Source organism: Myotis davidii, unplaced genomic scaffold (genome assembly GCF_000327345.1).
Source record: "Myotis davidii unplaced genomic scaffold, ASM32734v1 scaffold388, whole genome shotgun sequence".
Taxonomy (NCBI): domain Eukaryota; kingdom Metazoa; phylum Chordata; class Mammalia; order Chiroptera; family Vespertilionidae; genus Myotis; species Myotis davidii.
This window is the reverse complement of record NW_006299101.1, coordinates 69,505-81,490: the sequence shown is the minus strand read 5'-3', so window position 1 is coordinate 81,490 and position 11,986 is coordinate 69,505. Positions and strand designations below refer to the sequence as shown.

General features: G+C 38.8%; 1 protein-coding gene across 4 annotated transcripts in view; it reads left to right on the top strand.

Moving 5' to 3' along the window:
• CCNY (cyclin Y) overlaps positions 1-11,986 on the top strand; it is a 122,068-nt gene that overhangs the window by 56,930 nt on the left and 53,152 nt on the right. For 3 of the 4 annotated variants that reach the window (XM_006774614.2, XM_015571061.1, XM_015571062.1), the window contains exons 4-5: positions 4,466-4,566; positions 10,698-10,733. In XM_006774614.2, the coding sequence (XP_006774677.2) occupies positions 4,466-4,566; positions 10,698-10,733 (137 nt within the window). Of the gene's footprint in view, positions 1-4,465; positions 4,567-10,697; positions 10,734-11,986 lie in introns of those variants that run through there. The other variant, XM_015571063.1, reaches the window with a different exon arrangement.

Here is an 11,986-nt window from a genome sequence, read left to right as displayed (position 1 = left end):
GAACGTTGCAGTCCTCCGTCACTGAAGCAAACAAGCCTCATGTTCGCTTCAAGCTGCCTGGCTGCCGGCCGCCATCTTGGCTGGCAGTTAATTTGCATATCTCCCTGATTAGCCAATGGGAAGGGTAGCGGACGTATGGCTAATTACAATGTTTCTCTTTTATTAGGTAAGATGACAGCATGCATGACAAAACAGAGTAAAATTTTACCTCAAAATTGGCATTTCCTAGTGTTTGTCTTTGAGACCCGATGTTGGTTTATTTTTCAATTTTCATAGAGTAATGATTTTGCTCACTTCTGTTCTTAATTCCATGGCTATTTGCTTTTCCTGCCCTTCTTTCCTCCTGTAAGGAATCGAACCTGCTAAAAGCTATTTTGTCTTTCTTTTTCTTTCTATGGAATATTAGTTTGTTAACACTTTGCAGTCAAAGAGTTTTTCTTTTATTTATTTTTTCCTTTTTATCTTTGTGTCTCTGAGCTCATGTTGGTGTTGGAAGAATATGATGCAGCTTTCCTTTCTCTTAGCCCTGGTGTCATCTACATGTGTGTCCTTCCCCACTATGAGTGCTCTGGGATTGCACAGGGGAATTTCACAGAATGTCCCTTGTGTCCACTCCTTATTAGCTATGTAACTTTTTAGATGTTTCCTTGTTTGTAAAATGAGGAAAATACCCCCGCCTGCCTCATGGTTTACTGAGACTGTGCACCGCAATGTACGGGAGGTATCAGGTGGTAGGTAGCATTGGGCACTGCCACCTCTTTTTTTTAAAAATATATTTTACTGATTTTTTTACAGAGAAGAAGGGAGAGGGATAGAGAGTTAGGAACATCGATGAGAGAGAAACATGGATCAGCTGCCTCCTGCACACCCGCCACTGGGGATGTGCCCGCAACCAAGGTACATGCCCTTGACCGGAATAGAACCTGGGACCCTTTAGTCCGCAGGCTGACTCTCTATCCACTGAGCCAAACCGGTTAGGGCACTGCCACCTCTTTTTCACTTCTGTCTCTGCCCCATGCATGTTCTGTGCACATTAAGCCCTCAGTTAATATTAATAAAGGGAAACTGGTGCAGATTTTAGTCTGTGCACACACAGTTCTGTCTTTAATCAGGGTCATGATTTGCTCTCCTCTGAATAAATTTTTTTTTAAATTATGCAGCATTCATTTTTGGAGATTTTATTAATGTAATTTTTTTACGAACATTTAAAAATTATTTTCCTGCCAAAACCGGTTTGGCTCAGCGGATAGAGCGTCGGCCTGCGGACTGAGGGGTCCCAGGTTCGATTCCGGTCAGGGGCATGTACCTTGGTTGCGGGCACATCCCCAGTGGGGAGTGTGCAGGAGGCAGCTGGTCGATGTTTCTCTCTCATCGATGTTTCTAACTCTCTATCTCTCTCCTTTCCTCTCTGTAAAACCTCAATAAAATATAAAAAAAAAAAAAAAAAAAATTATTTTCCTCTAGTAATATTACCTCATTTTTTAATGCTTTATTTTTATTTGATCCTAATGAACCCTAAGAAGTGGTAGGACAACTTTACTCAACCATTGAAAATGAGAAGTTAAAGTGTAGAAACTAAGTGTTAGAAGTGGCTTCATACTTATTGAGCATAGTTCTATGCTCAGCACACCACTTGTTATCCCATGCAGTCCTTACAGCACCACAATGAGGGGTAGCCTTTGCTCTCCATATTTTACAAATGGAAGGTACTGAATCTGCAGGAGGTAAAGCACAAGGCAACCTTACAACTTGTTGTCCAAATCAGGACACTAATGAGTGTGAAAGGGAGTGCTGATATTGTTTACTTCAGGGCAACACGGGCAAACTAGGATTGCTCCAGCAAGCCAGAGCATGTGATCATCCTACTTAAGGAACTTGCCCAAGTTCACATAGCTAATCAGTGGCAGAGCTACATTCGGAACTATAGGCTTTCTGACTCCAACCCATGTTCTAGCCCATCTTGTCTTGAAATGTCTCGTCCATATTAGCTAATTCTCTGCAGGGTCACAGAGAGCCAGCCATTGCTCCACTGAGGTGTGTTTTAAACATGTCAGCATTTCACTGACCAGTGGCATGGGCCCTTGCTATGAGCTCCTGTTTGCCAGCTTGACATGGCATGCTCCTTTCTGCTGAGGCTGTGCTGTCATGACCAGTCGAAGACCAGCTAGCCCATGGAGACAAGCTTCCTGTGTGATGGCTGTGGTTTGGGCCAAAAAGGCTCTCTGGTCCCTGGATGAAGCTGCTTTGCGTTTGCTGATTCAAGAAATTTATCCAGTTTACCTCCAAGAGACTTGGAGTATAGATCCTAGAGAACAGAGACGAGTGAGCTGGAAATGGCAGCGGAGATTGGTCAGTGCTGCAGAAGTCACAAAAGCCTAAGAGCACCAGGAAGGACCCTCGGCCCAGATGGCAGGAAGGAGTCCTGAGCAAGGGCTGTCGACAAGGTTCTAGGTTGAGTTGGGGTCAGAGAAGGCAAAGGGCCTTTGGAGTATTGTATGAAAAGATCTGGGAGAACATGGCATAAGTGAAGAACTATAGGTAGAAAGGTATGGATTTGGTGTCACACAAGTATGCCTTTTGAGCTCTGGTGTCTTAGATTTGATCTTGGGAACATTACTTCATTTCTCTGGACTCTTGACTCTTAAATGGGAATTCTACTTATCTTCCTAGGGGTTTGTGAGTTGTAAATGAATACACGTAAAGTATTCAGAACACTGTTTTGTTTTGTTTTTTTAGTGATGTAGATTTCAGATCAAGATGTTTGCATTCTATGAATTTTGTAGTTCTGACATTCAACAAATGAGTAAAGCCCAGATGATATTTTAGAGTGATGACATACCCTGAAAATAAAAATCTTTCATAACTTAATACTTACGATTTTTATTCAATTTAGAAATAAGAGTTTAAAAGTTGAGTTGGCATACCCTGGCAAAGTGAGGGCTTTGGCACACCAACCCTTAGTACTGGGAGGCTCAGGCTAACATCTGGGCAATCCCAGGCTAGGACTGGCCAGCCCCTCAGTGGGGCTGATTTCAGGTTAATCTTCTGAACCTTAGGTACTATGTGCCCAGGATTGTTCCTGCCCTGCAACTCAGGATGGTAGTGTCTTAGAATGTGAAGGGTTGTAGAGTGTGCTCACTAGAGTGCATCACTCAGCTCCTCTCCTTGACTCTTCACATTTTAATCGTGAAGAAATCAGAATAGTTGAAACCATACAATAATAGAAGTGAATTATTATTGTCCCTTTGCTGCTTTTTTGGGATTATTCCCAAAGTTATCCTGTATCTCCAAAAATTCATTAGTGGGGCCTTGACTTACGAGTTTAATTCATTCCGTGACGGAGCTCGTAGCTCACATTACTCATATGTCAAATCAAAAAGTGAACGAGTGAGACACGTGATGCTGGGCTGATGTTGTGACGTTCGCTGCGCCAACTAGCGGTGAGGTATCTGAAGCTGGCTCGTAACCCGAATTTTAGCTCGCAACTCAAAGCAAAAAATCGGCTAAGAGACGGCTCGTATCTCGAAAAACTTGTTAGTCGGGACACTCGTAAGTCAAGGCCCCACTGTATTGTGTTAAACTTATCTGTTGAGGTTTTGTTTGTAGTAGATTTTACACTAGTAGGGAAAATTTCATAAGAACTTTTTAAAAACTTGCTTCCCATATTAATAGCTATTAATAGCTTTTGATATTTTAGTGTGTCTTACACGATTTCAATGTGGTTATTATAAGAGCTTAAAAAAAGAAAGAGAATTTTTAGTGCCTTAATAGTGTCTTAGTGAGAATGTTGTGATCAATTTAATAGGTATGAAAATTGACATCCAAGTTGTAACTTCAACTTACAAGCCTTCTCTGCGCCTTTCCTTACATAGTGCACAGACACACTATGTGAAGATCATCCATTGATACTCTTTTGCAAAGTATCAGATAATCTTCCCTTTAAAAGATAACTTTGCCTTAACACAGGAATACTTTTTTTAAAAAAAACATCACCTCTTAAAATTCAAGTAGATTAACCAGGAGATTCTAAATTAATGTTGGCTGCATTTTCCATTGCCCCCAAATACTCTGTACCCCAAGAATAGAGTACAGTGGAGTCTTGGTGCATAAAACCAGGACATTCCCTTAATTGGGAGCTTTTGTTAGTGTAATTAGCAGTCTGCTTGTTTCACACAGGCTCCAGGGCAGCTGATTTTTATGGACTCTGCACTCCGATGCTTGATAGCAAGAGTACTGTTCTTCCAGTGAAGGGCATTTGGGACTATGAGTGGTGACTTTTATATGTGGAAGAACAAGGAATTTCATCGTAAGAAGAAAGTGTTTTTATATTGTTCTTGCTGGGTGGTATTCACATTTCTTGCTAAGACATTTTTCCTTTGTGATCTGAAGTTTAAGGGGATGATGTTTTTTGGAAGAATTTTGAGCCCTGTTTAATTGTTACTGTCTTGTCGCCATTGTTTTCCAGCATCCTCCAGGACAAATAGCAAGGAAATACAGCTCCTGCTCCACTATTTTCCTAGACGATAGCACAGTCAGTCAACCAAACCTCAAATATACAATTAAATGGTGGGTATACAGATTTTTGCTTAAATGAATGCTTTTTCTATTCCTAACTGGTTGGTTGTGGGATCTGGCAGGGGGAGGCCATTGACTATGGGAAATCTTTTTAAAATGTGATTTTGGTAGTTAAAATGTGGGGTGTTTAAAATATTTGTTAATATTACCAGTTAGGTAAAGAGACCAAATTTTGAAACTATTTTAAATATAAATTAAAGCATATTTTTTATTTTTGTGCATACTTTCTACCTTCCCACTTTTTATTAAGGCTATCCTTGCATGACTCTGCTAATATTTTACCTTCAAAATAAATGAGATTCCACTTTAAGACTTGGGGCTACAGTAGAAAGCAGGCCTAACATAATTGAAAGTGTTCTTGCCCACGATCGAGATCTGAGGTCTGACCTCAGCTCTGTCACCAATGGGTGAGGGTTTGGATAAGACCCTTCTTTGGGGGATCTTATTTTCAAGTGGGGTTTAAGGGAGGAAGAGGAGTCTTGACATAAAATCCTTCCCATGTTGGGCTTCAGTTTTTATGTTTTAAAATGGGAGGTAAGAAGGAAGGAACACTGCTTTTCCTGTAATGTTCCCACTAGCATTTTGATAACAGATCACAGAGAACCTGATGTGCCAGGGTCTGTGGTCTTCGGCTCATCTGTGAAAAATCTGGGGTATTTTACCTCTATATTTAAGAAAATACACATTTAACAACAGTGCATAGTAGTGTTTGAGGTAAGTGTTTACATTGCTATTAGGAAGTATTCTATCTCAGTGGGCCAGATTTTCTGGCTTAGAAGTCCTGTTCTGAATGTTACCACATGTGACAATTAGTCACAGCCTCAATCAAGCAGTGGGGACTGTCATGGTCTTCTGTGGACAGGGTTCACTCCAGGAGGAAGGTAGAAGTTTGACCACTTGGAGAGAGGCTGCCTTCTCTGTTGTGGGGTTGGTATTTCTAGGATCTAAATGGAAATGAGGCTTCTTCCCTCAATACCTTGGTGTTAAGGGCGTGGTAAGTGAAGAGTGGGCATAAACCAACCATTGGGCATAAACCCAAACAGTCGGCTACTACAGATGGGAAGAGGTGTGCACATGCCGCTGGCTGAGCCACTTCCTGCCCTGAGCCTAGACTTACTGCCAGGAAATGGGAAGTATAGCATTTCCTAGGGTAAATGATTAGCAGTTGTGGAGAGGAGTGGAAAGCCCTGAACATCCATGCACTATGTGGCTGTTGGCATCTGCTCAAGCTCTGGAGCCCAGAGCGAAAGCCACTAACTTCCTTTAATCCTGGAATCATCTTCATGGGGAGAGCAAGGCAGAGTGGAGTGGAACATGCCTCCCCTTTACGGCCAGTGCGAGCTTTTGGGATTTACAAGTGGATCTGAATCGGTTGCTCAATGGTTCATCCTTGGATGACTTAAAATCACCATTGGTTGTAACATGGACTCCCACTTAGGAGTGGGCAGGGAAACTGGATGACAATTTGATACTTTAGTGTCAAGTCTGAGAGGTGCAATCACCGAAGTTACAGCTATGCATCCTTTAAATCAGTGGAATCAGCTCTGGCTGTGCCTGGGAATCACCTGGGAGCTTAAAAACACACTGACGTTTGATGTCTCACCCCACAGATCCAGTGTATGGATTTTTAGCCCCTCCAGGACAGTGGTCGGCAAACTCATTAGTCAACAGAGCCAAATATCAACAGTACAACGATTGAAATTTCTTTTGAGAGCCAAATTTTTTAAACTTAAACTATATATAGGTAGGTACATTGTTATTAACTTAATTAGGGTACTCCTAAGGCTTAGGAAGAGCCACACTCAAGGGGCCAAAGAGCCGCATGTGGCTCACGAGTCACAGTTTGCTGATTGTAATAGGCAGCCAAGGTTACGGACCCCTGATATAAGTGGACAGCTTCTTTCCCCTCCCTAAAGTTCCCTTGAAAGTTTTAAATAAAATGTTTTAAATAAACTGTAGGGTAATACATGGAGGGAAAAGAAGCTGAAAAGCTAGACCAGTTAAGAAGGCTGACTTGGCTTCCCTGATCCAAAAGACATTTTCTCTGCACCACCCAAATTTCATATTCCTTTAGTCAGTAGTTTAGTTGTTTTAAAAAGTGCCCTGTTTAAAAAATGTACATGTTGGACCTGAGAGCCCTGAAAATATAAGGGGGTAGGGAAGATGCTAAGTCTGAATGCTCTCATCTTCTAAAATTTTGCCTAAACCTTATCCTACTCCTGTCTTGGCTCCCTCCCCCTAGTCATTAAAATTGATTACACACTCATTAATACAATAGTAGTTCAACTTTATTGTGGACATGGTGAGCATTTGTGGGCTGAACTTGCTTCTTGAAAACCAAGTATTCTTTTGTTTTTTTTGAGAAAATTCTCTGAGTTCTAAACAACCAATTTATATTTTTATTTTTAAAAGAAAATGCTTCTGTAAATTGGTGAAATGCCAAAATGAGGAAACATATTTACAAATTTTAGGTTACTAAGTGGGGGGGAGGTTGGGTGCTATTCTAACAGTGAAAGAAAAGCCTAAATATAAAAAGTTTGGGCCCTCTCTCTGTGTTCATTTTTTTTCATAGGCGTGATTTCTTTCTCTTTTTTTTCCTTTAATATTTTTTAAAATTGATTTTAGAGAGAGGGAAGGGAGAGGGAGAGAGAGAGAGAAAAGCATTGATCGGCTGTCTCCTGCATGACCGCCACCAGGGATCAAGCCCTGAAACCCAGGCATGTGCCCCAACCAGGAATCGAACCCACCATCTCTTGGTGCATGGGATGGCACTCAACCAACTGAGCCACACCAACCTAGCCATAGGCATGATTTCTTGTTGGAGAATTTGGTTTTCCTATCTTTCGCCTAAATACCAATGGCTATGATCTGAATTTAGTGTTCACTAACCAACCCCTCCGCCAAATCCTATAAGGAACAAAGGGGTGTTGATCAAGGAAAAGGTTTTGGGGGAGGGGGCACATTTATACAGCTGGCCAATAGTACATGGCTCTGGGCCTTTGAGCATCAGAGAGTACTACTTACCCACCTGTCTTTATCTCTGTGACTCAGCACCTCTTGATTTTCAAAGGTCTTAGGATCCTCACATGCTTTGCTGATTTAGTTCTAGGTAAGAAGTAAAACAAGCACAGTGCCAATTATTACAATCTATTCTGTTTTATTGGTCAAGAAAATAGCATTTCTTTCTTCCCAGTTTTGTGGCAAAAGCATTTAAGTAAAACCTTTGATCCAAATATACTTTTGGTTTGGTCCCTGCCCATCTTCAGTGAAACCTCACCACTTTCTGAGGATGTGGCAGAACTGACTAGGCCTCCAAAGCTAGACATTTGGAGTGGAGCCTGACACCCGAAATTAAGTTTTCAGCTGTCTGCCTTTTGCCCCCAGCAATCACTTTCTTTCAAGTTAACCAGCGTAACTGCCACAGGGAGCTGGACTGTACATGCATTCTCAGCTTGATTTTCTCGCTTTTTAGGATATGACCCCGGAGTGGAAATTGCCCTTCAGAGTGGCTCTATTTTTCTCGGAAGTCTGAGGCCACAATAATGTCCTATCTTGTTTTTGGCTCTGGAGGTTTGGGCCCCTGAAGATTTTCACTCAATCTACAGAAGCCAGTAGACCTCTTGAGATGGAAATATTGATAGGGGAATCACAATAATAATAACTTTAGTTTTAGAACTTTATATTTGAGATAATGCTTTTATATATTCCATTTGTTATAATAACAATTCTGTGATGTAGGTTGAATTGTCCTAATTTTATAAATGAGGAAATAAAGGCTCTGAGAGATGAATGAACTATAATAAATGAAGGAGCCAGATTTGAACCCAGGTTGCTTTGATTTCCAGTTTAGTGATAGTTTTCCTGTGTCACACTCCCTCCCAGGGGAAACAAGAACCATTTTTTCTTCAATCAAAGCGACTAAACTCATCACTTCAAGCCCAATCGTATGAAGCTTTCAGCTTAAATCTTAACATTAGATTAGCAGAGCAATCACTACAGCATGAAAAAAACAGTAATTTTCTTTTTTCCAGGTGCATTGTGGTAGAATGAAAGGGCACAAAACCATTACACAAGCCAGAAATCCTGGCATCTGATGTCTGAGCCCAAATTTTCTCATTTATAAAATAGAATCAGTAACATGTATTTTTTCATGTATTTGAAAGCTATATTATTATTTTTAAAAATTCTGAAGCCTTTTTACTTCAGTTACAATTCTTTCATGAGCTTAGATTCTTTTCAAAATATTAGGAGAAAGAGAATATATTACTATTTGCTCCTGAATACTTTTTTAAAAAAAAATATATATATATATTGATTTTTTACGGAGAGGAAAGGAGAGGGATAGAGAGTTAGAAACATCGATAAGAGAGAAACATCGATCAGCTGCCTCCTGCACACCCCGCACTGGGGCTGTGCCCGCAACCAAGGTACATGCCCTTGACCGGAATCGAAACTGGGACCTTTCAGTCCCCAGGCCGACGCTCTGTCCACTGAGCCAAACCAGTTAGGGCTGCTCCTGAATACTTTTAACAGCTGAAATTATTTGAATGAATAGATCTGGGGAGAAATTTGGAGGAATATACATTTTCTTGTGATACAGTGAGAATTGGCTATTGTCATGTTAAATTATTGGTAAATCTCTGAGCTAGTGGAATCCAGCATGCATGCCTAAGTTTCTTAAGAGGGTGCCTTAGATCCAGTTTCTGTGCTCTGAAACCCAGAACACAATCTGATAAGACTAGTTACCTCTGTTCTTGGTAGCTTAAAAAATGAATTTTGGCCTCTTCAGTAAATTTTAGAGTTAAAAAGAAAATAGTGGTAGGAGCAAACAAACAAAAATAGTGAAAGGAGCTAGTCAGTTTACAAAAGAGGAAATTTTAAAAATTGGCCAGTTGATATGAATAAGCCTGCCAACTTGATAGGTTATGAAAGAAACTCAAATTGAAAACAGGTACACCATTTTTTAACCTACCCTGTTAGAGAACATTTTGTCAAAACATATAAGGTGAATGTTAGCAAGGGTGAGGTAAAACAGACACTGGTGGGGAAGTCTACTGGTATAGTTTTTTTGCAAAGATATTTGGCAGTGTATGTGGGGAGCCCTACAATTATTAATGACTTTAGACTGAGTAATTGCAATTACAAGATGTTCTTTTATGGAAATAATGTACACAGGTTGCACACATATTTATCTCTGAGAATATTTATTATGCTGTTAATTATAATTGCAAAGTATTAGAAACAAATGTTCTCTAGGAGGGGGAATGGTTAATAAATTATTCAACAACTATATGATAGAACATAACCACTTAAAATCATATTTTTAAAGACTATTTTAATTGCAAGGAAAATGTTAGATAGAATAAAAGTAGAACACAAACCTATTATATATAATGTATAGAATCTATGTATCTCAAGCTGATAGTCATCTTTGGGCAAAAGGATTATTTTTACTTATACTTTCTGTGTTTTCTAAAATTTTCATCTTATGGATATAATGCATTTTATAATCAGAAAGGGGAATGTCTTCATTAAATTAAGATCTTTTAAAATGTAAAATAAAATTTGAAGATTGTATAACAAATAGGAGTTGCAGTATCATTTCAGCAAGTGAGTGAATAAGTAGACCAATTGCCATGATGTTGTTGATTTAAGGGAAAAAATATCAAACCCCTGTGAGTGATAATCACATTTTTCTGGTAGTTACAAAGAAACCACTACTTTTCTAAAATAGTAGGTACTGATTTGGAGATTTCTAAAGGTGTTTAATTTGTAGTACTGATTTGGAGATTTCTAAAGGTGTTTAATTTGTACCACCTGTATTTGTACATAGTGCTTGTATTTTACAAGTGAGAAAAGCTTAAGATTTCAGGTAGTAAGAGAAATTTTTAAATATCACTGAAGTTTCGGTATTTCTGAAAAAGATTTAATAATTTCTAGGAATGAGTACCAGATTGATTTATTTTAAAGAGACCATTTTTTAAATCAGCATTCTGACTTAAATGGGACTGTTCAGATGGATTGTTTGACTTTTACTTAAATTTAAATATCAGACTGATGTCAGATAATACGTAACATCTTGAGTATGCTTATGAAACATTGAACTGCATTTTATTTTACAGTGTAGCTCTCGCAATATATTATCACATCAAAAACAGGTATGTGGATGATTAATTTTTTGCTAAAAACATTACATTTTATGTTTTTTGTTCTTTTCCTATTATTTTCTTGTTGCTTTGGCCTTCAATTTTCAGAGATTTCTAAAATTAGTATAATTTATCAAAACTTCTCAGGTAAGTGCTGAATTGCTTTCAATTCAAAGAAAATCAGATGGGTGTCTGTGTTTGAAGTTAGCAAAACAAAGCAAAGCTTCTTGATAATATTTAGCCTCCTCTTTACTCTTTATTTCCTGAATAATTTGTTTAAACATTCTATCTTTTATAAGCTATTATATAAAAAATTTACTGTATGCTACATTAACATGAAAAATAATGTTTAGTATTTTAATTTAGTAGAAGAAATTTTGGGTTAAATTTAGACATAAATTACATTAATGGTTTAGAAACCTCTCTGACATGAGTATGAAGATTGTTCAGTTAATTTAATAGGGAATCAGAGAAAAATCATTTAAGAATATACCATTAACATTTTATTTGAACACTAAACATGTAAAAGTACATTCATTTTGCCATTTAAAAAAATTTTAATGGTTTTTTTTTTATTTCAGAGAGAGGAAAGGAGAGGGAGAGGGAGAGAGGGATAGAAACATCAATGATGATAGACAATCATTGATGGCTGCCTCCTGCACACCCCCCACTGTGGATTGACCTGGAATCAAACCCTGACTTCTTGGTTCCTGGGTGGACACTTAACCACTGAGCCATGCCAGCTGGGCCATTTGCCAATTTTTTAATGTAGCATCAAGACTTTAGTTTTGAGCTGGGGCATTGATTAAAATACCAAAATGACTTTCTTTTGTAAGCCACACCTGTAATTTATCCTTTTCCACAGTGTTTTGTTTTTCTTTAAATCAATATCAACAGAACATAAGACATATGCAGAACAATCTGAGCATAGAATCTTTCAGGTTTTGACCACACAATGAATTTATTTTTAGAGATGGCCTCTTATTGTGTCTTTTCCAAAGCACCCTTCTTCATTTTCATAAGAACAAAGCCACTCTCATTGCAGTCTTATTAAGTGACATTTACATATGTTATATGAATCTAATAAAAACAACTTGGGTGAAAGAATGAAATTCAACCCAATAATGCCCTGACCAGTGTGGCTCAGGTTGGAGCAGTATCCTGTGCACCAGAAGGTCTCAGGTTCAAATCCCAGTCAGGGCATATACTTAGGTTGCAGGTTCTACCCAGGTAGGGACAGGTAAGGGAGGCAACCAATTGATGTA